Here is a 24,386-nt window from a genome sequence, read left to right on the forward strand (position 1 = left end):
AAATAAAATGAAAAAAGTCTATCAGATTATATCTAAATAAAAATTAATAAGTGAAAACAATACAGTACAATAAAAATAATGCTGATAAACTTGTACAGAGTAATCTTTTGTGGATTCTTACCAGCATTTACAACAAATAAGGCCAAATGGGAACACCAGAATCCATACAAATGGTAAGCTCAGTAATGCCCGATTCCCTAAGAAAAGTTTTAGAAAAGGAATAAATTAATTTTGAAAGAACAATGTTTTCTAGTCTTTAAATACGTGTAAAATAAAAAAATAAAAAATAAAAAGATGCACTGCCACAGTCGCTGTTGTTTTTCATATATAAAAGGTAATATTTGATCATATATAATTTGTTGAGCTGATAACTCACTGATTAAGAGTGGATTCAGGATTTTTGTCACTGTATTCATAGCTGACTGGGTTTTCCAGCTGACAGCTTATCAAACGCTCTCTGTTTGCCTACAAATGAAGAGAAAAAAGGAGCTCATAAACACACACTGCATTTTATTTAGAAAATAAATGTCCTTGTTTTGTTTACCACATATTGAATTTTACCATTTGCCAGTCACTGAATTTGTTTGTGGCGCTCAAATCTGTCAGAACTTTCCCTCCAACTTACTGAATAAATTTCCATGAAGCTAAACATAATCATTTGATAGTCTGAATTTATTCTGTTTCTGATTCTTTGTTTGAAACATGTACCCTCATTGTTTTGTTTGTTTTTTTGTGGGTGTGTGTGTCTATGGATTTGGACGTGCCAAGATCGGTGTAAGACCCAAATGCAGACTCAAAAAAAAAAAAAAAAAAACAGGCAAATATTAACTGAAAATGCACATTTAATGTGGTTTATTCTTCAGGAAATACAAAATTCATGAGGAGTTCATCAGGTTGGACACACACAGGGGATAAAAACAGCTGATCAGTTAGGTGTACAGTGGTCCCTTGCTATAACGCGGTTCACCTTTCGTGGCCTCGCTGTTTCGCGGTTGTTTTTATTTGGTGTTTTTGGTGCAATTTTGCATGCTTTTTTTCCTTACAGCACATTGAGTTCTGCGTCCTGATTGGCTGTAGACCATTGTCAATCAATCTCATGCTGTGTCTCCTGTCCAGAACAGAATGCGTTCAGCTTGTCAAATTAACATAAATCTTCGATCTCTAGCAGTGTGACTCTGAAGTGCTGTACTGTATGTTTGTAAGTTTTCTCCCCAACAAACATAACAATGTTGACGGTTTGGTTTCATTCTATAATACTGGACCTATTTTTCTACGAAGGTTTGAATTTTGAGAGTGTTTAAACAATAGAGAAAAGTGTGAAAATGTTCATGACTGTCTGAGAAAAGTGTCTAAAGTGTGTAGTGAGAAAACAAAGTTGGCTACTTCGCGGATTACACCTATATGGCAGGTTATTTTTTAGAACGTAACTCCCGAGATAAACGATGGACCGCTGTACTGCAAAGAAAGTTCAACACAGACAGGCTTTCTTTTGCTTTAGCTGGTTACAAAATGTAAAAGCCTGATCAGAGATAACAGGTTATCAAATTTCTCTCTTTTTTTAATCGCTGCTGTTTGTTTCTTAACTGAAGGCTGCAAACTGGAGGTATGAAAATCTGGATAACTCTTCTCTGTGATGAATATAGTGTACAAAATTCAGCATTTAAGCTGTTATCTTCTTTGGTCTATAAGTGTATCCATATACAATATAGTATATATGTAATAAATTGAAGATTTTACTTGATGGTCACTATTGGTCTTTAAATAATGAAGGAAAAGCAAACGGGTCCTTCATAAATTGTGTAAAGGCCAAATGCGCATAAAGCTACGATAAAATGTCTTGAAAGTATTTAGATTAAAAAAAGTTTTGGATTCATTAGGTTTGGATAAAATGACAAAAATAACCAACAGAGCTGTCATGTGATTCAATAATCAGATCCTGTTTATACCTGTGTGATGTTGAACTGACTGGTTGGAGACTGTATCACCATGTCACCTATCCTCCAGTAATAGGTGATCGGTTTGGCGTCATCTGTCACGTTGGGTTCACAAGTGAGAGTACAGTAGGTCATCTCAGGGTGGCACCATGTGGACACAGTAGGATTAGGGACAGTGGCTGGTAGAAAAGGGAGAAAACCAACAAGGATTTAACATAAAATCAGGTGAACTAGTCCGTGCTAGCTAGAGTATGAATTCCTCCTCCCACTTACTGATAACAATGATTTCCGTTGTGCTCATGACTTCATCATTAATCTCCGCCGTGTAGCTGCCGCTGTCGTTTAGAGCCAGGTTTGAGATCGTCAGGACCCCAGTGGAGGTATCCACCTCACAGCCATCTAAAAGTATGAAGTGAAGGTATCATCATGGATCATTTCAATATATTAGCACAGAAATTACCTTAAACTTCATAGTTTAAGGTGCTAACCAGTAGATGAAATTTACATCACTGGAATCCGAGATTTATTTATACCTCATAACGTTGTCTGTGAAGGTTCTCAGTCATCCAGGTCATCGTAGTTTAAGGAGCTTGCAAAGAAAAATGTCTGGACTTCTTTAAGTTGCTTGAAGACGTTTCACGTCTCATCCGAGAAGCTTCTTCAATTCTAAGGTCAAATGGTGGGGAGTCCCAGATATAAACCTAGTGGGAGTAACCCCCCACAGAGGGACAAAAGGACCCCCTGGTAATCCTCTAATCACCTGAGCCAAGGTGTGAAACTGGGTGTGGGTCACAATCAGCAAGGGTTTCAGGTGAGTTCATTGTGAAACCTGGCCCCACCTTATCATGCGAATTCCTGAGGTCAGATGGCCAGGATGTGAGTGGGCTTTAAGGCGTCTGGGGAGGGAACTCAAAACTGGATTATAGATGGCAGACAGTTGGTGTCGTAAACCCCCGCCTCTGTTCAAAGATGGTCGCTCACAGTGGACATAGATGGCTTCTTTCACTCCTCTTTCAAACCATCTGTCCTCTCTGTCCAAAATGTGAATATTGGCATCCTCGAAAGAGTGTCCTTTATCCTTAAGATGCAGATGGACTGCAGTCTTGTCCTGTGGAGGTGGCTCTTCTGTGTTGTGCACTTGTGAAGTGGCTGTTTGTCTCTCTAATGTAGAGGTCTGGGCATTCCTCGCTGCACTGTACAGCATACACCACATTGTTAAGTCTGTGTTTTGGAGTTTTGTCTTTCGGGTGAACCAGTTTTTGTCTGAGCGTGTTGCTGGGTCTGAAATACACTGGGATGTCATGCTTGGAGAAAACTCTCCTGAGTTTTTCTGATACACCGGCTACATATGGGATGACAATGTTGTTGCGTCTGTCCTTCTTATCCTTCCTCGCTGGTGTCTGATCTTCTTTTCTGTGCCTCTTTGCTGACTTTAAGAACGCCCATTTAGGATAGCCGCACGTTTTGAGTGCTTCCTTTACATGCGTGTGTTCCTTCTTTTTTCCTTCAGGCTTAGAGGGAACATGTTCTGCCCGGTGGTGTAGGGTCCTAATTACTCCAAGTTTGTGTTCCAGAGGGTGATGTGAGTCAAAGAGGAGGTACTGGTCCGTGTGTGTGGGCTTCCGGTAAACTGGTTTGAAAGAGGAGTGAAAGAAGCCATCTATGTCCACTGTGAGCGACCATCTTTGAACAGAGGCGGTGATTTACGACACCAACTGTCTGCCATCTATAATCCAGTTTTGAGTTCCCTCCCCAGACGCCTTAAAGCCCACTCACATCCTGGCCATCTGATCTCAGGAATTCGCATGATAAGGTGGGGCCAGGTTTCACAATGAGCTCACTCGAAACCCTGGCTGATTTGGACCCACACCCAGTTTCACACCTTGGCTCAGGCGATTAGAGGATCATCAGGGGGTCCTTTTGTCCCTCTGTGGGGGGAAACTCCCACTAGGTTTATATCTGGGACTCTCCACCATTTGACCTTAGAACTGAAGAAGCTTCTTGGATGAGACGTGAAACGTCTTCAAGCAACTTAAAGAAGTCCAGACGCTTTTCTTTGCAAGCTTCTTTGAATACCTCATAACACTTTAAACAAAAAACCTACCCCAAAGAATCTACTTAGCCTGTTAATGAAGACTTAAGTTACACACTCCTTGCACCCTCTGGTTGCTATTGAAAGATATTTTGTCTCTGACTAGTCGGTGAGTGTTTGCTGAAGGTCCCTGGATGTCCCTGGGTGAATACTCACAAAGAGGGTTCTTCACCACAAACCTCCTGGTGACAGAAAATTAATTCTGTCCATCTTGGTGTAGCAAGTACAGTGGCTGAAGCATTCACTCAGTCATCCAAGTAACTTCTTCAGGTCTTTTTCAGTGAAGTCACTGAAAAAGAGCGAAGAAGTCACTTGGGACGAGAGACTTCTACTCACTGAATATGTTATGTTCAGATGGACAGAATCAACTTGCTGGGATTTTCAAGACTGCTTGTGATTGCTTTAGTCAACATCAGATTGACGTGGAAACCAATAGTTTACATAAAGGTGGTGAATTGTCTGTGTGACTTAAGATGTAACTAACTTGCCAACAAACCAGGCAGGGGAAGTCAAAGTTGAAAAAATGCAGGTACTTTTCTGCCACCCAATCAGTCAGAGAAAACACATTTTTCTCTGGCAACCGATGGTTGTAAGGCAATCAACAACTAGTCTCTTGGTCTGCGTAAATGTGTCCCTCAAAAATATTACTTATGCAAAGGTTTAAATTTATTTAAAGGTCGTCAGTACCGAAACCTTCATGTTTGGTGTATTTTCAAGGGTTAAATTAAAGGAAAAATGTAAAGATACTTTTAGGCTTCATAGTTTTACAATGAGAGTCATGACTTTTTTCTAAATACGCTACATACAAACATTAAAAATATGTAATCTGTGCATGTATATGGATTTCAGTCTTGAGTGAATGTACCTCGGAAGTGCCAGGAGGTGAAACGTTGTTGTCTGGTCCACTCCAGAGCAACATCCTGATCATGTGTCCACTTGATCCTGGTGATGGAAGCAGACACAGAGCCTGGTGTGAGGACGACTTTGTCACCCACTTTCTTGTAGACGCCTTCTTTCTCTGCAAAATCAACATATTAAGAGATTCACATTCAATTCTTTAAATGCACAATTACTTTGATTTACAGTTTGGTCTCATGCAATGTAGACATTCAGACTGTGGGGGAAGCAGTATAAGTGTAGATGCTCAGACCTCCCTCTTCTCATCCACCTCCTCCAAGTCTTTTGAAAATACACCGAGGCATTTCCAAGCCAACTGAGAAACCTCTGCAGGATTTCTACTCTGAGATCTTCTCCTGTTTGTAACTGTGGTCATATTCTTTTGGTAACTACCCACAGCTCATGGTCATAGGTGAAAGCATGGCTCGACCGGCCATCAGCAACAAACCTTCGCCCCAGTGAAAGCAGGAGATAATGAAGAGAATAGAATCACATCATCTGCAAACAGCAGGGATGAGATCCTGAGACCACCAAACATGATCTGCTCCATCCCTCGGCTGTGCCTAAAAATTACTTCCAGAATTAATGACAAAGGGGGTGGAGTCCAACACCCACCATTGTGAGCCAAGCTCTAACTGTTGATCACGGTGTGACAAAGTGGCTAGGACAGAATTCATTTGCCATTTGTCACTTGCATATATTGTTATTTTAGTATTTAGTATTTATTTATTTATTGTCATTGTCAAGAACAATGAAATTGCGTTTGGGGCTTCCATACAACCCAAAAAAAAGAAGAAAATAATAAATACCCCTTAAAACCCAAGTGTACATATTTAACCCAGTGTGACTCCAATGCAATAAGACAATCCTTAGCAATAATGTTCGTAGAAATTCAGACAAAGACCTGAGAAACATGACAAAATACAACAATGCAACCCATTCAATATTATTGTACTGTGAGATATGATATCAGATATGATAGTTATCTATTTAAGAAAGAGGGGGGGGGGGGGGGGGGGGGCAGGAGGGGGAAGAGAATAAAGATATGATGCACCAATGCAGACCAGTTCATTGCTATTAAGAAGTTGGATATGGTTATTGTCCGTGAGAGGGGGGCAGAGAGTTCAGGAGCCTCACAGCCTGTGGATACAGGCTGTTGGCCAGTCTGGATGTTCTGGCCTGTATAGACCTGTACCTTCTCCCTGAGGGCAGCAGATGTGTTCTGTTATCCTATAATCTATCCATAATGCTTTAATGTAAACACAGCACATGTAACCTTGGCTCTGCATACTATCCCGGGTCTGTTTGTGGTAGCATTGGTTATATTTATTTCATCTGTGCAAATGTACTTAAAGCTAAATGTCACTTCATCATTAATTGATTTGCATCTTTCATTTGTTTATGTAGTTTGGTTATACTTACCATTGTGTGTTCCTTTGAGCAGGTCCTATTTGTAAAACAGGTATGTGTGAAGGGCCGCCCCAGTACTTCCTGATTTTATAGAATATGATGTCACTGATCATGTCAATTGGGTGTAACCATATGAAGGGGTGCTTATTTTGTGTAAAATTTTTATTTCATTTTAAAATAACCTCATGAGTCAGATTAGGTGAAGAGATTGACTTTTCAAACTGTTTAGTTGGGTGAATGAGTTTGTTAAGTGGAAAAATGATTTTATTCCTGTTTCTTTGTCTAGACTGTGTTATTTAGTCTACCCTGTTTTCCCAATGATAGAGGTTAATGAGATCCAGGTGTGAGTGGAATTCTATATAAAGCAGGTGAGATTTTGACTCACAGGTTCTTATGTTTTGTGAAACAATTGTTGAAAGGCGACGCCAGAAAATAAAGAACACTTAAAAGAAACTTGAACAGTCTGCAGATGCTGTCTTCCTATTACCTTTCATGCTGCTTATGTTATGCTACTTCACACAGGGATCAAAAAGCCTGTAACAAAAAGCCACTCCCGGATAGGGATGGGTATCGTTTAGGTTTTATCCAATACCAGTACCAAACCGGTACTTTTGAAACGTGCCGGTGCTTAAACGGTGCTCGAACCAGTGCTTAAAGAATGGAGAACACAAAATTGGTCCAAAAACCTCTCATGTTTAGCTGTTTTTTTGTAAAAAGATAACAATGTTAGCCTTTTCTGCAGCTATAGGGGATTTATGGCATCACTCTTGGCTGGAAGCAGTGCTTAAACAATGGAAAAAACAAACTTTGTCCAAAAACCTCTCATGTTTAGCTGTTTTCCACCTTTTCTTTGGTCATTTTAGCCTTTTTGGCCAGGGTGAAGGGAGTATCTGCCATCGAACAAGAAGACAGCCGCATGTAACTACGACGGTGTTTGCTAGTTCACCTTACGTGCATTAATGTAATAATGTGGCCTACTCAGCGTAAATTACACACGAACAACATTAAGCTACTCACGCAGAGAAGAACGGCTGCTGCTGCTGCCATCATCATCATCATTCGTCACCGTCATCATTTCTGCTACACTGGCAGGGCTAGGGGCCAGGACTCTCCTCTTTGGGTTTTTGGGGGATGTTGCTAACTCCGGGTCAGATAACAGGCAACCCACCCAAAGTAGATGCGCACGGTGTGAGGTCTCGCAGCAAGCTATCAAATACGGTGCATTTCTCGGCTTTTAACAAAATGCTATAGGCAGGTGTTTCATCAGATTCGAGGAGTTACCTCTTTTGCACAGTATCACCTTAAAGCACTTGTTGCAGGCTGCTGAGTTTGCATCTTTTGCTGTGAAGTACAGCCAGACTTTGACCGCTTCGCTTTGGGCATTTTTAATCTGTAGCTGTGCCATGGTAGACACCGACCACTGCATGAACCATTCTGACTCAGTGTCCGCAGCTTCTTATTTACTCTATAAGAAAAGGCAAATTTATACTACTTACAGTACTTATTGATCAGGCTAAATAGCTTAAGCAGCAGATCCACTGTAACTATTTATAAATTTATAGACATGAATTCCACGTGCAAAACAAAAATGTACAAACATTCTGTCATGGTCCTGAGTCTTAGGACTCAGTGTTTTGTGTTTCCTTATGCTTTTGTTCATTCCGAGTGTGTATTCTGTTGTGATTTTGCCATTTGTTAGGTTTCTGTTCTTTGCCTGCCTGCTCCCACTTCTCTGTGTTCCCTCTGTCTGTCCATGGTGTTATTGTGTCTGCTCATGAGTCTGCCTGTCAAGTTCAGTGTCCTGTCTGGTTTTCTGTGTCTGTTAGTTTCCTGTTTTATTCTGAAAGTTCATGTCTCATGTCAGTGTGTTCAGTTTTACCTCTCCCCTGTCTCGTTAGCCTAATTGCTCCCAGCTGTGTCTCCCTCCTGTGGCCCATTCCCTGATTACTCCCCGTGTATTTAAGCCCTGTGTTTTCCTGTGCTCTCTGTCGTGTCGTCTGTTTAGTTCCATGTCAGTCTGCATTATTCTGTTACCCTGTATTCATTCTGCGTCTCTCTGCCATCTCTCTTTATGCATTTTGCTCCTCCTCCCGTGAGTGTCTGGTTTAAGTTTTGTTCTTTAGTTTTCCCAGTTTAGGTTTGTTTACTCCCCGCTCTGCTCTTCCTGTTTTGTCACCTTCTCACCGCTGTAAATAAACACTCACTCACACCCCAGCCAGTACCTGCATTTTGGATCCTTTTTTTCAATACACCACACGATTGCCCCCAGCTGTGACACATTCATCTTGATGCTAAAAAATGATACATCAGCCTTTTACAACGTTGTACTTTTATATGATGAATCTATTTATTACATCACTAGTGAATGAAGTGAAATGTACAATACTTTGCACTGAGATCTAAATGAACATACTTGTGAAAAATATCCTCTTTTACAGCATAACACTGATTACCATCGAAGTACAGCAAGAATTCCCTTAGTGAAGTGAACCATTCACCACAATCGCAGGTTTCTGTCTTTAACAGTCTCAGAGTTTTTTTCTTTCCTTGTTTGTACACATGGATTTCTCCAAAACATGTGTCAGTCATAATTACTGATAGGTTGCTTTACTGTAATAAGGAGTCTTATTTACAGTTGTGCAGCACTGGTTTGTCTTGTTGTTTCACAGAATTACGTTACCAAGATGTGATGGTAGCAAAAGTGTCCATTAGGGGTCAAACGCTTTAAACCTTCAGAAGACCCTTATGAAGAGAACATCGAGGGAACAGTTTACCCTGCCCGGGATAGGGTTACCGGGGCCCCGCCCTGGAGCCAGGCCCGGGGAGGGTGCCCGAGGGCGAGCATCTGGTGGCCAGGCCTTAGTCTATGGGGCCCGGCTGGGCACAGCCCGAAGAGGAGACATGGGCCCATCCTCCCGCAGGCCCACCACCCGCAGGAGGCGCCATAGGGGTCAGGTGCATTGTGTGCCGGGTGGCAGCCAGGAGCGGAGGCCCTGGCGGAGTGATCCCCGGCTGCCAAGACTGACAATAGGGACATGGAATGTCACCTCTCTGGTGGGGAAGGAGCCTGAGTTAGTGCGTGAGGTTGAGAGGTGCCGGCTAGATATAGTCGGGCTCACCCCTATGCATAACTTGGGCTCTGGAACCAGTCTCCTGGAGAGGGGCTGGACTCTGTCTCAGTCTGGAGTTGCCCCTGGTGAGAGGCGGCGGGCTGGTACATTGGGGTTTTTCCTGGTGGATGAGAGGGTTTGTTCCCTGCACCTTAGGGTCGGGGAACGGGTCCTGACTGTCATCTGAGCTTATGCGCCGAGTGGCAGTTCAGAGTACCCAGCCTTCTTAGAGTCCCTGGGGGGGGGGGGGGGGGTGCTGGAAGGTGCTCCACCTGGAGACTCTGTTGTCCTGCTGGGAGACTTCAATGCTCACGTGGGTAACGACAGCGAGACCTGGAGGGGCGTGATTGGGAGGAACGGCCTCTCTGATCTGAACCCGAGCGGTGTTTTGTTATTGGACTTCTGTGCAAATCACAGTTTGGCCATAACGAACACCTTGTTCGAACATAAGAGTGTCCATAAGTGCATGTGGCACCAGGACGCTCTAGGCCGTAGGTCGATGATCGATTTTCTAATCGTATCAGCAGACCTGCAACAATATGTTCTGGACACTCGGGTAAAGAGAGGGGCTGAGCTGTCAACTGATCACCACCTGGTGGTGAGTTGGATCAGGTGGCGGGGGAGGACGCTGGACAGACCCGGTGCATCTAAACATGTAGTGAGGGTGTGCTGGGAAAGTCTAGCAGAGGCCCCAGTCCGCGAGATCTTCAACGCACACATCCGGCAGAGCTTCAACAGCATTCCGAGGGAGACTGGGGACATTGAGTCCGAATGGACCATGTTCAGCGTCTCCATTGCCGAAGCTGCTGCATTGAGCTGCGGCCACAAGGTGGTTGGTGCCTGCCGTGGTGGTAATCCCTGAACCAAATGGTGGACACCAGAGGTGAAGGGAGCCACCAGGCTGAAGGAGTCCTATTGGGCTTGGTTAGCCTGTGGGACTCCGGAGGCAGCCGACAGGTATCGACAGGCCAAGCAGAATGCCGCTCGGGCAGTGGCTAAAGCAAAAGCTCGGGTGTGGGAGGAGTTCGGAGAGGCCATGGAAAAAGACTTTCGGACTGCCTCGAAGAGATTCTGGCAAACCGTCAGGCGTCTCAGGAGGGGAAAGCGGTGCTCTACCTGCACTGTGTATAGTGCTGGCGGAGCGCTGCTGACGTCAACTGGGAAAATTGTCAGGCGGTGAAAGGAATACTTCGAGGACCTCCTTAATCCCACTAACACGTCTTCCGAGGAGGAAGCAGAGTCTGGGGATGAGGGGAATGACCTGCCAATTTCCAGGGGCGAGGTCACTGAGGCAGTTAAACAACTCCTTGGTGGCAGAGCCCCTGGTGTTGATGAGGTCCGCCCCGAGTTCCTGAAGGCTCTGGACGTTGTAGGGCTGTCCTGGTTGACACGCCTCTACAATGTTGCGTGGAGATCAGGGGCAGTACCCCTGGACTGGCAGACCAGGGTGGTGGTCCCCAACTTTTAAGAAGGGAGACCAGAGGGTGTGTTCCAACTACAGGGGGATCACACTCCTCAGCCTCCCTGGGAAAGTCTATGCCAGGGTGCTGGAAAGGAGAGTTAGTCCGCTAGTCGAACCTCGGATACAGGAGGAACAATGCGGTTTTCGTCCTGGTCGCGGAACACTGGACCAGCTCTTTATCCTCTCCATGGATACTTGAGGGTGCATGGGAGTTTGCCCAACCAGTCTACATGTGTTTTGTGGACTTGGAGAAGGCATTTGACCGTGTCCCTTGGGGTGTCCTGTGGGAGGTGTTGCGGGAGTGTGGGGTGTCTGGTCCATTGCTACGGGCCATTCGATCCCTATACAACTGTTGCAAGAGCTTGGTTCGCATTGCCGGCAATAAGTCGGACTCGTTCCCGGTGGGTGATGGGCTTCGCCAGGGCTGCCCTTTGTCACCGGTTCTGTTCATAATTTTTATGGGCAGGATTTTTAGGCGCAGCCAAGTGGCGGAGGGCTTTCACTTTGGTGGCCTCAGAATCTCATCTCTGCTTTTTGCGGATGATGTGGTTCTGTTGGCTTCATCGGGTGAGGGCCTCCAGCTTGCACTGGAACGGTTCGCAGCCGAGTGTGAAGCAGCGGGAATGAGGATCAGCACCTCCAAATCTGAGGCCATGGTTCTCACCCGGAAAAGGGTGGAGTGCCCACTCCGGGTCGGGGATGAGTTCCTGCCCCAAGTGGAGGAGTTCAAGTATCTCGGGGTCTTGTTCATGAGTGATGGGAGAAGGGAGCCGGAGATCGACAGACGGATTGGGGCTGCAGCTGCAGTAATGCGGACGCTGCACCGGTCCGTCATGGTGAAGAGGGAGCTGAGTGTAAAAGCAAAGCTCTCAATTTACCGGTCGATCTACGTCCCTACCCTCACCTATGGCCACGAGCTGTGGGTAGTGACCGAAAGAACGAGATCGCGGATACAAGCGGCGGAAATGAGCTTCCTCCGAAGGGTGGCTGGCCTCTCCCTTAGAGATAGGGTGGGAAATTCGGCCATCCGGGAGGGGCTCAGAGTAGAGCCGCTGCTGCTCCACATCGAAAGGAGCCAGCTGAGGTGGTTCGGGCATCTGACAAGGATGCCTCCTGGGCGCCTCCTGGGTGAGGTGTTCCGGGCATGTTCCACTGGGAGGAGGCCCCGGGGCAGACCCAGGACACGCTGGAGAGATTATATCTCTCGGCTGGCCTGGGAACGCCTTGATGTTCCCCCGGATAAGCTGGAGGAGGTGGCTGGGGAGAGGGAGGTCTGGGCCTCTCTGCTTAGGCTGCTGCCCCCGCGACCCGGCCTCGGATAAAGCGGATGGAGATGGATGGATGGATGCTTCAAACCTTTCAGTGTTTCACAATGTTGTCACTAATTTTAAATATATTAATACAATTATTAGTGGTAGGTTACATCACAAATACTTTATGTTACTATTATTATTATTATTATCATTTTTAATCAGGTTTGTAGCTTAACAGCACATTAAAATAATTAATTCAATTCATGAACATTTGTTTGTATGGCAGTGTTATTGTTATTGTGTATTCTTAAAACTTAAAGCAGCACAAGCGAAGCCTCGGGCAGCCGGGCAGACTCAAAACAAAAGAATGCACAGTACACCTTACAGGACGTTAACATTATTCTGGATAGTAAACATATACTATGAGACTGATGACAAGGAGGAGTAAAACACACTTATACACAAACACACCACACCAATAAAAATGGTTCTTTGGTGAAGTTAGGCACAAACTGTGTTGAACATGCTTTGCTCTCTGGTTCTGGTTTATATTCAATAAATATGTCATTTGTCACTTCATTTGTTGTACCTGTAGCATTTTTTGTATGTATGGCAGACAGTTCCGTGGTTGTGTTCGGTTGCCAAAAGTGCAGAGTATGACTTTAATCATGAATACAAACATTATATATAAACATGTTATATTTTTGTTTGCTTACGTGAAACTTTTACTTTGTACCAGTGGGACTGTTTCACTTTAGAGTGAAAAGTACACTAACCTGTCCCAGTCCTGTTTTTTCTAATTATCTATCAAACTTCCACACAGAGTATCCAAAACTCTCCTGAGTTACCACCCAGCGTCTTCAAAGCCACCACCAGAATCATAAAACCCAAAGAGCACGATATTAACATCATCCTGAATTAATAAAAAGAGCTGGGAAATAATCCACCATTCTGGTGCAAATCCCACAAATAATTCTAGGATGTGGAAGTTGTTGGAATAAAGAGAATAAAACAGGTCGCAAGTGCTGCTAATCTAGAGAAAGAAGATCTGACCTTAAAATGAAAGCCAAATTTTAAAAAAAAAACAGGAGGAAACAAATTCTACTTTGTGAAGAACTGGTTGAACAACTTCCAGAGCAGGTTGTGGCAAGTGCAGCACATTTTTATTTTACACACAGTTTACTTGTGTATTTGTGGTGCTGCTCTCTGTTTCTACTCCAGTTGTTTTCAGTGTAAACATTGTGCTCCGTGCTCCAAATGATTCACTTTCACGCTGTGGTTTCTCAGACTTTTGTAGATCTTAAATCTGCTAAAATATTGTGCCGTTTTTTTCTGCATGCATTAATCACAAGACAACAGTACGTCTCCATTTTTGCTACAAAATAAAGAAATGCTGCTGTAATGATTTTTAAAGCCTCTAAATATTGTAGCAACACTTTCTAAAAAAAAAAAAAAAAAGAGTTGCTGAACACAAAATTGCCTTTATACTCTTGTACAGCCAGGCCTCCTGTCATTTGTCTGTATCACAACACAGGGCTGCATAAAAGGTTATACCCATCTTCTTCAGTTAGGCTAAATCTACATTTCCTTGAAAAAAAAATAAGACATTTTTATTAAGTATATTCATTTATTATTTTGGTTGACTTATTTAAGCTTTGAAAAATGAAGCACTCAATAACTCAAGCAACCTGCCTCAGGTTTACTTAGTTTCACATTTGGCTGATGCACAAATATAAAGGTAATGTTAAAGTTCTCACCTCAGTGTATAAAATAAGGCAAATAGTTAAATTGTCAATATCTTAATATTAAGGAAAGCTGTCTTCCCTTTCTGAACACCAGGACCAGTTAAACCTGCTACAAGGCCCCTGTGAACAGGGAAATACTGTAAATGTACGCTCTTATTTAACCACAGCTGCATAAACTGTCTAACAGATTGCTTACATGTAGCCATTATAGTTTTGTTTGTTTTTTTACAGCTTATTAAAACAACTAGTTGATCCACCAATGCTGGAGCTAGTACTGAAAAACACTAGAAAGAGCGAGTATATGGGCTTCTCTTCATTGGCCCCTCTGCTAAATCCAGAATCAAGTTTAAAATCCTTCTCACAGATAAACTCTTGAATAATCAGGCCCCATCTTATCTTAACTACCTTGCAGTACTATATCACCCCAATGGAGCACTTTGCAGACTTCCAGGACTGCAAGCTTACTTGTGGTTCCTAGGATATTTAAAAGTAGAATGGGAGGTTGGAACCAGCTCCCAGCTTGGATTCGGGAGACAGACGGGCTTAACAGGGTTTTTTTTTGATAAAGCATATAGTTATGGTTGGATCAGGTGACTCTGAATCTTTCCTTAGTTATGCTGCAGTAGGCCTTAGCTGCTGGGGACTTGCCATGATGTACTGTTTCTTCTTCACTCACCTTTTTCCACCCACCTTTCTTCATTTAATCATTAGTTATTATTATCTCTGCCTCTGTTCTAATGTTTTCCTTCCGTCCCGTCTTCCTCACCTCACCTCACCTCACCTCAAATCAGTTCTAGCAGATGGGTGCCCCTCCCTGAGGCTGGTTCTGCTCTAGGTTTCTTCCTATTAAAAGGGAGTTTTTTCTTCCCACTGTCACCAAACCGCTTACTCTTAGCGGTCCTCTGATTGTTGGGCTTTCTTTACCTTACAACGTAAAGCGTCTTTAGGCGCCTATTGTGATTTGGTGCTTCATTTAATCCAGTTTTATCATAAACTGATCTGCACAGACTGAGACATGGGAATTCCCAGTAGACTCTGCTTGATTTTTAGTCTTTACCCCCCAGTGTACTTTTAAACCGGACATTATTCTCTCACATGCATTTCTGCACAGCAAAGAAACATTAATGAAGCAAGATGAGACTCCACCGATAAATCTCAATAATTTTATTGTCTTTGTTCTCATGATTTTACAAATATGATACTTCTGCAATTCAACTTTAACTGTGCAACACAATGGCATTATGGACTGTTAAACTCGACATCCCGAGGGGACGTCTGTGACTCCAGGAAGCTGTGAATCCTGCAGACCAGAGGGCCTCACTCAGATACATATATATATATATATTTTAGTGTCAGTTTATGAGTGTTATGCAACAAGAGTCAATGTTCTCATTCATCTCCCGCCTGCAGTCTGTCCGCAGGATTCACTAGCAGCTTATGCACACACACACAAAAACAAAGATTTTTCACCACTGATGACGGCTACTGTCAGGGGGGAGGAGGAAGCCGAGTGCCTCCCCTCCCTCTGTCCCTCCTCCCCCACAGGTCAGCGAGCGGCTCCTTGGACGTGGGCTCGAAGTAAAGTTGTACAGTCTCTTTGGATGAGGCTGGCGGTACCTGGTCAGAGCTGCAGGGCTGCTTGCCTTTTTAGAAATGGGTGATCTTGCCACGTAGGTTTCAGGGACACCAGTACAGATAATAACAATGGCATGCAAGACTCACATACAGACCCACTTGCTGTTGTTGTTTTTCTTTTTTCTTTTCTTTTTCGGGAGTAGAAAATAAAAAGATCCTGACAGAAGTACAAGCACAGAGCCCTCGCAAACAGCCAAGCGCATCAAAAACCATGCGGAGGACGAATGGTGCCTAAACTCACTGTCTCTTTAAAAACAAAAAAAAATAAAAACAACAAAAAAAACAACAACAAAGGTATCGGGGTCCTAATGTGTTACTTAAAACCGTTTCAAAACACAACAGCTGGCTTCTTTTCATATTCAATAATTCCTGTGTCTGAGGGCATAATACATCTTCACATTTATAATATTTCTTCTACACCTTTTTGTTTTTTTAACTTTTCACTACAAATGTATGTGCTTCTGATTTCAAACAGCTCGGGAAAAACTAAAGATCTGTAATTCAACGACAGTCCCGCTTCCCTCCGGCCGATTTTTATTGCAAAATGAAGTGATAACCTCTGAAACAGCAACACACACACACACTTCAATATGGCACAAGCATCTTAGAAATGACCTAAATGCATCGTCGTCGTGGTTTGTCGTGGGTGAATATCAAAAACCAAAACCACACCATATCTAAAAATATTAAGACATTAATCATCAGTAGAGCAAAAAAGAAGCTTTTAGCCCCCCCTCTCCTTCCATGAGTTCAAACATGCAGTCTGCCGCTCTGTAAGCAAAACTCGACCGCCAACTCTTGGTGAACGGCAAAAGAAATAGAATAAAGACATAAAAGTAAACGGCTCGCCTCGACTGTTCATTCAACTTTATTACGGGAGCTGCAGACTTTAAATCCACGCCTTTCTCTGATTTGAGGGCTGGATGACGATTCCTTCACCTGAAAACTGCAAAGTAAAGCATGTAGTGACTAAACTCGTCCGCTTTAACCACGCAAACGGAACAAAAACGAGCAAAGTTCATCATTTAAAGCACTCTTAAGGAGGATTTCCCCCTTTTATCTAGCTTCGTGGATCACATTAAGACATCTGATGTGCTTATCTTCATCAGCTTTGGCACACTCCGTGCCCTCACCTGCCCATCCATGCGTCTCACTGAGGATATCGCTGTTGCATCTGGAGTGTCTGAGAATAACAAAACCTGAAGGCATTTTCCTCCAGCCCTTTTTTTCCGAAGCCTCATCTACCGGCTCATCCCCCCCCACCTCCCACTACAAATAAATATTGGGAAAACTGCTAAAAACACAAGGAATAAAAAACATAAAAGAAGCAGAAATCAATTTAGTGGCCTCGTAGTGTGAAACAAACTCTCAAAAAGTAACAAACCCATCACCGCCCAGTCCTCCTCGTTAATCAAACAAAGTCACAAAGAAAGAAACGTTACAGGGAAGCTTATATCTAGAGTAGTGGTCGTTTTATAGCGGCGACTAAGTCACGAGAATGACCGAGTCTGTCATGTCCAATTTCTTCAAAAAAACAAAAAACAAAAACCTGCCTCCTCTTTGCCTCCCTGCTCTTTGCTCTCTTCGCCCGGAGGTGATCATGCTCTGTTCGATCAAAGTCTTTGACCTTTAACCCTTCCCTCCCCCCGCTCCCATCCCCAACAAGCGCTCCTCCCGTTTCCTCTCCTGCTCAGGGAGGCGCCGCTCAGTCAGCGTAGTGCATGATGGACTCGACGTAGTTGCCGGGGAAGAGGCCCGTGGTCCCGTTCATGACGCCCTCGAACCAGCCGTCATCGTTCTTCTTGATCACGTAGATGATGGCGCCCTCCTGGAACGAAAGCTCGTCCTCTTTGTCGCGGGAGTAGTCGTAGATGGCCACCACTGCGGGATGACGGAATAAAATATGGAAATAAAGATGGAGTGGATTAATATTCTGGACTAATATTCAGAAAAAAATATTTTTTATTTCTGACAAGTTGTACATTTATGGCAAGAAATCCTTTTCCATTTTTGTTTAATTAATTAAATGAAACAGTCACATTTTCTGGTCATTTTTCTTGCCAAATCGTCCTCATTTACACATTTCTTTCTGCTTATTTTATCAGAAAATATTCAAGTTTGTTTAATTTAAATTCTTCCCTGAATCCATTTTTCCCCTCTTGGACCCGCTAATCTTCCACATTACACTTTCAACATTTTATTTTATCACACACATTTCCTTGACCAGCAAAGGCAGACCTTTCTCCAGGTAGTTGCGTGGGGCCCAGGGCGGGTCCTCCTCAGCGTAGGGGTCGCTGTACTCCACCACCGCCGACTCCTCTTCATCCTCATCGTCCTCGTAGTCTTCAGGTGGCGGCGGAGGAGGCGTGGGCTCCTCAAACACCGGCTCGTCGGCTGGTGGAGGTGGCACGTCTGAGACTAGGAGTAGTTTCCAGGTTGGGCAGTAAGGGGGGGGGAGACAACCAGTTAGAGACGAGAAGAAGCTCAGAGGCGGAGCTCTTACAGTCATGCAGAAACAGCCCATGCTGGGTGTTTGTCAGTTTTACAGAGAACCTGAGGACAAACATGCTGAAAACAAAAAGTGCACGCAGCAGCTCAACGTGCATTTACAGAAAGACGACACAAACGCCTCATTATTCTCATCATGCTTCACACTCTTTGCTTACACGCATGATACCGAGCAGTCAACCACCACCATCTGCTGCCAATCCACCACCTTCAGGCTTTGAAATCCCTCTCAGATTTTAACCAATGGGAAAAACCTAAAATACTTTTCCTCTGACCAGTTTCACTTCTCCATTTCTTGCTTTTGCACCTTTACACTAAAAATGAGCCTTTGGTTTTTAAAAGCATGACATCTGGAGCTGATGTGCTGTCCATAGTCTCACATGCTCTGCATTACTTTTACTCAGTAAGAGAAGTTGTTTCAAACGTTTCTGGAGCAAAACCCATGAAAGGGGAACTAAAATCTTCAACGAACACTCAAAAGTCATTATGTTCCCAGCGTGTTGTGCATACTGGTACAAGGCGTTTTCACATGAAGGCACCCAACCTGCATGCTGATGGTGGGTGAAGCAGACATCAGGTTAACTGAGACCCCTGGGCCCAGATTTCCTTTATAAAACCTTTATAAAGAGCTTTTCTGCCACCACACTGTTCACTTATCCACTCACACATCAGAAATTTGTGATTACCTGCCTTCGCACACAAAATTGGATTTGCACTAAACTTCATTAGCACCGAGCTGGCCTGCACCATCTGGTTTGTTTGTTTAAGGAGGAATCATTTTGTTTCCAAGTTCCTCTTTTGTTAGCACCACATTAGCATTAGTCACCTTCTCCTGACATATGACGCACTTTGACAGGGTTACAGCTTTCCCTCTAGTTCCTTTGGATAATTCTATTTGTACTGGTGTTTTTTTTAAGTTTGCTCCACACAAGAAAGAGATCGCAAGTTTTGTTAAACTAAACGTTAGTTTAAAATCTATCCTATTATAACATTTGTCTCCATGCTATTGAAAAAGTGCTCATTTAGATCATTTAACAGTCATGTGCGGTCTACAGTACTATAGCATGGTTACCACAAACCCTAAAGCACGTCTGAACCTGCCTCGACACATTTTAAAAAATCCAAATGCAAATTAAGGCAGCTGTAGATCCAACAGCTGCCAATGGCAGAATAGTTACTTCTGTTATGCTAGTGTGAAGTCTGGCTCCAGGTGTAGCTGTTGCACTGTAATGCAAACTTTGTGTTGGTGTTGTCCAAAGAAAGGAAAAAACAAACATAATTTCCACATGCTCCAAATAACCCAACAATTTCTGCTTGATTTCCTCTGTGACAGTGTCAGACAGCTGGATTGTAATATCTTGAGCTGCATGAACGCTGGTGTTTGCACATAAAGTTGGTGATAGATTGTGTTTTTTTTTCCTTTTGTCAAGGTAAATCTGTCAGGTGTCGTTTGACAGTGCCCTCGTGTTTGCAGTATTTTACATTCACACGACATTCGTGTCCATGTCTTCGAGTTAAATGCAGGAAGTGCTTCTCTGATTTATTCTTTGCCTCAGATGAAGAAAGAAGTCCCCCCATTTTGCCAATTTCTTCCTGATGGTGCCAACCTCACTAGGAAAAAAGTTAACAGCACCACCTGCTGGACTGAAATCGCAGTCCAGCAGGTGATCTTCGTTCTCCTTCTGAACAAAAACCTTTGTATTTCGTGAACCTGTATCAATATAATGTTGTCATGCAAAATAGTGTCATACTATGCTTGGAGTGTTTAGGCCCGAAATATCTCATTGATTTGAATCAATTATCGCGCTTCGAGTCTTCTGGAGCTTATAATCATACTTCTGGCATAATATCCAAACGTATCAGACAGTTTAAAGAAAACTGCTCAGAACGAAGCCTGAATGTGAGGGCAGCAGCTGATGTTGGTGGTTGTTTACTTGAGAAAATATTCACACATAACAAGAACCCAAAAACGCACACTACAGGGGATTGAGTGGAGGTCATGCAGAGGGGGCAAAGAGCTAAAGGCCACTTACTAGTCTCCTGAACACGGGCCACAAAGCCCATCAGAGGCAGCTGAGGGGTGATCTGCATGGAGGGGGGAGGGGGCACGAGCGGGCCTGCTATCACCAATCAGAAATCAATACACAGAGGAGGAGGAGGGGACGGGCCAGAGAGAGGAAGGCGGCAGATGTGAATAGGAAGAGGTTAGAGACCACAGCAGAGAGTTAAAGAACACTTAGTAAAGAACAGAGTTCTCATCAGAGGCCTGCAGCTACTTTAATTATACATTTATTAATGAAATGCCAAAAAATATTAACCAAAAAGAGAAAAAAAAAGAAAAGAAAATTGGATTCTCTTAAAATTTTCACAAAGAATTGGCAAGAAAGAAAGCAATTGTCACATGTTAAAAGATGGAACCGTTTTGGAGAGCTTCACAGACATTTTATGATCCAAATATTTCTTCAATCAATCAGGAAGATGATGTGAGCCCTAAAGTCCTCATTCTTCATCTGGCTGTCAGACAAGCGTCTGAGTCTAATCAAAGGAATAATTGATGGGTGAAGATCGCAGGACTGACAGCAGCAGCAGACACAAAGACTTAGCAGCTCTTCAGACAGAGAGCTGGTGAGGAGGTGAAGTCCGCTGAGGACGCTGAAGCAGATGGGAAATGGCAGACTACAAAACCAGACAGGCGAGGGTTTAATAGAAAATGCAGACACAACCCCACAAAAAAAACAAAACCTAAAGGTTCAATGAAGTTTAAATCAGCAGATAAGACTTGAGTGAAACAGAGATAATAATGCAGCTTTATCATGCACTGCTCACACACTGGTGCTCACGAGCAGAGCACAGATAAGATTTCATTTTACCATTTTTTTTTTTTAAACCATCTCTCTAGTTTACCAGTAGCTAATCCCCGCCGCCTGTATTCTAAAAGAAGAGCCCAAGTCCTTCAAGTACAAGTTTGAAGCTTGAAGCAGTTGGACCATGCTCCTCTAACCCCAATAAAGCATCTTGACCCAGACATCTGCTCCCCTCTGGATATTTTCTCTTTTTCAGACAATCATCTGTAAAGCTTAGACATGGTTGTGCTGCAAAATCCCAGCAGATCAACAGTTTATAAAATACTCAGACCAACAACCATGCCATGTTCAAGTCACTTAAACCTTTATTCCACATTCTGATGCTTGGCTTGAGCTTCATCCGGACACCTAACCCCTGCCTACGTGGCTAAATGCACTGATTTGCTCCCACGTGACTGGCTGATTAGATATTTTTGTAAATGAGCAGGTGAAAAGGTGTACCTAATAAAGTGGCCAGAGTGTAATATTGGTTGGTCTATTTAAGTTAAAGACAAATTCACTTCCTCATTTTTAGCATGGTGTGTGTGTGTGTGTGTGTGTGTGTGTGTGTGTGTGTGTGTGTGTGTGTGTGTGTGTGTGTGTGTGCGTGTGTTTGCGCGCGCGTGTAGAGCTGCAAAGATCCATCAATATATGGAAAATGATCAATTCTTAAAAGAAAAACTGTGATTATTTGCCTTAAACTACCAAATATATTTTAGTTTTATTGTGTTTAACCTAAGTCACTATTTTATATAGCAATAAATAAAACGACTAACTAGAAGGTTGTCTGCAATTTAACTGATAACAGAACCATTAGCTGCATCACCATTGGCCCAAACCTTTATTTATAGGACAGAGAATAATGTTAACACTTTTTTTATGTTCAGACTTCATAGGGAATGAAAATCTTATCTATAGGAATCCAAAAATGAAACAGTAACACACACACACACACACACACACACACACACAGTACCTTGATTCTGGGCAAAGTGTGGCCCCCCGTTAAGCTGGTTCTGGTTGTGGGTCACGTTGGGCTGACCAGTGACGGACGAGGGTCGGCGGTATGGCAGGGAGCCTCCCACCGGAGGGTTCGGAGGCTGCTGCGCGGGGCGGTTCATGCTGTAGAACTGAGGAGCACCTGAGAGAAGATGGCAGCAGGGGGCAGCAGAGAGCCACGTAAGTCTGGAAGTGCAGGCAGCAGTATCATGCTGCTGTCTTACAACACCAAGTTTATTAGAAGAATACAGCTCTGAACAACAACAATCTATTCAAGTTCTATTTTTAAACAGCCACATAGGAGCAATTCATTGGATTTTGTATCAAAACTTTGCAGTTTTACAAAAAAATAAAAAAAGAAAGAAAACATACCTTTTCCATTTGCAAAGTTTAACATTTCTTCGTTTTGAGCCAAACATACTTAAATGGTTTGGTTCAATGCTAAATTGTTTAAAATTTTCTGGTTTTTTTCCTGAAGAAATTTCTACAGAAAAACAGCAGGTGAAACTAGAAAATTTAGCCTGTGAAGGTTCTCAGTCATCCAGGTCATCGTAGTCAAAGGAGCTTGCAAAGAAAAGCGTCTGGACTTCTTTAAGTTGCTTGAAGACGTTTCACCTCTCATCCGAGAAGCTTCTTCAGTTCTAAGGTCAAATGGTGGAGAGTCCCAGATATAAACCTAGTGGGAGTAACCCCCCGCAGAGGGACAAAAGGACCCCCTGATGATCCTCTAATCACCTGAGCCAAGGTGTGAAACTGGGTGTGGGTCCCAATCAGAACGCCCATTTAGGATAGCCGCACGTTTTGAGTGTTTCCTTTACATGTGTGTGTTCCTTCTTTTTTCCTTCAGGCTTAGAGGGAACATGTTCTGCCCGGTGGTGTAGGGTCCTAATTACTCCAAGTTTGTAATTAATTTGTAACTTGGTGTAAAACTTGGTGTAAAAAGGAATGCCCAGACCTCTGCATTGGAGAGACCAAACAGCCACTTCACAAGCGCATGGCACAACACAGAAGAGCCACCTCCACAGGATGAGACTCAGCAGTCCATCTGCATCTTAAGGATAAAGGACACTCTTTCGAGGATGCCAATGTTCACATTTTGGACAGAGAGGACAGATGGTTTGAAAGAGGAGTGAAAGAAGCATCTATATCCACTGTGAGCGACCATCTTTGAACAGAGGCGGTGGCTTACGACACAAACTGTCTGCCATCTATAATCCAGTTTTGAGTTCCCTCTCCAGACGCCTCAACGCCCACTCACATCCTGGCCATCTGATCTCAGGAATTCGCATGATAAGGTGGGGCCAGGTTTCACAATGAACTCACCCGAAACTCTGGCTGATTGTGACCCACACCCAGTTTCACACCTTGGCTCAGGCGATTAGAGGATCATCAGGGGGTCCTTTTGTCCCTCTGTGGGGGGTCACTCCCACTAGGTTTATATCTGGGACTCTCCACCATTTGACCTTAGAACTGAAGAAGCTTCTCGGATGAGAGGTGAAACGTCTTCAAGCAACTTAAAGAAGTCCAGACGCTTTTCTTTGCAAGCTCCTTTGACTAGAAAATTTAGCATTTTATACTTTTTTTTTTTTGCATCTCACCTTTAAATGAAAAGTGTCAGGGGGGAGAAAAAAAAAAAAAAAAAAAAAAAAAAAAAAGAACTGAGTAACATGTCCCTTAACTTGTCCCAAATCTCTCTCTGAGCCAATTCAAATATTAACATTTGGGTAACAGCAGTTCCACCTTCCAGATAATTACAACATCCAGCCACAGAAAAACAAAAGAACAAATCACCTGGACACCATTAAGAAAAGAACAAATAAATAAACACAGCAAGAAAGCATATCACCACACAGCTCATGCATTAAATATCAGAACATCATCATGACAGAGATGCTGGAGGCCTATGAGAGGCCGAGAGGGAGGACGAGTGGAGCATCTAGCAGCAGCAGCGGGATGATGGAAAGTTGGAGGCAGATGGCAGAAGAGCTGCACACAAACAGGACTTGTGGAAGTTTGTTTGTTTTGTCTGTTCCACAGACTACAGCAAAGACGTACAGTCAAAGACCTGTTTTACAAGTATTTTCTAACACTGAGTAAAATCACCCAGGTAAGAGACTCGTCTTCTTTAAAGTCATTTCTTGCAGTCAATATTTAATTCATGTGTGCAGCCCTTATGAGGTGAGAGTTTCTTTTTAATACCGACCGCAGTGCTCATCAGAGCTTTAAATCCAGTCTACATCCTGAATAGAAGACCATCAAATTAAAATAATGCAGCTCCACCTATCAGAGCACTTTCGGTTTTCTGAGTACTTCAGTGGCATCACTGCCAGGTCTAAAATAAAACATTCAAATTTGTTTTTGCAGAGAACAGTCCAGACAAACTGCAGTTATATTGAAAGATAATCATCTTAAACTTCACTCAAGTTTTGAATTTAAATACAAAATCTTTGGGAATTTACAGCTTTCATGAGAATTCATTCGACACGTATAACCACTTC

At 43.3% G+C, this 24,386-nt stretch overlaps 2 protein-coding genes across 13 annotated transcripts in view; both read right to left on the reverse strand.

The window, feature by feature from the left end:
* Positions 1–353: 353 nt before the first annotated feature.
* LOC113016524 (uncharacterized) lies at positions 354–13,205 on the reverse strand. Its single transcript, XM_026159416.1, has 5 exons — positions 12,998–13,205; positions 4,892–5,044; positions 2,208–2,333; positions 1,947–2,113; positions 354–465 (listed from the first exon to the last, which is right to left on the reverse strand). Exons 1-5 carry the CDS (start codon positions 13,068–13,070, stop codon positions 373–375), a joined length of 612 nt encoding a protein of 203 aa, XP_026015201.1. The 5' UTR covers positions 13,071–13,205; the 3' UTR covers positions 354–372.
* A 1,847-nt stretch (positions 13,206–15,052) lies between these two features.
* Positions 15,053–24,386, reverse strand: part of LOC113015636 (abl interactor 2) — a 32,987-nt gene continuing 23,653 nt past the window's right edge. For 5 of the 12 annotated variants that reach the window (XM_026157711.1, XM_026157701.1, XM_026157703.1 and 2 more), the window contains 4 exons: positions 21,866–22,030; positions 20,080–20,166; positions 17,777–17,956; positions 15,053–17,419 (listed from right to left, as the gene is read on the reverse strand). In XM_026157711.1, the coding sequence (XP_026013496.1) occupies positions 17,244–17,419; positions 17,777–17,956; positions 20,080–20,166; positions 21,866–22,030 (608 nt within the window). In that variant the 3' untranslated portion in view covers positions 15,053–17,243. Of the gene's footprint in view, positions 17,420–17,776; positions 17,957–20,079; positions 20,167–20,319; positions 20,723–21,865; positions 22,031–24,386 lie in introns of those variants that run through there. The other 7 variants (XM_026157707.1, XM_026157706.1, XM_026157700.1 and 4 more) reach the window with 3 other exon arrangements.

Source organism: Astatotilapia calliptera, chromosome 23 (assembly GCF_900246225.1).
Source record: "Astatotilapia calliptera chromosome 23, fAstCal1.2, whole genome shotgun sequence".
Classification (NCBI taxonomy): Eukaryota; Metazoa; Chordata; class Actinopteri; order Cichliformes; family Cichlidae; genus Astatotilapia; species Astatotilapia calliptera.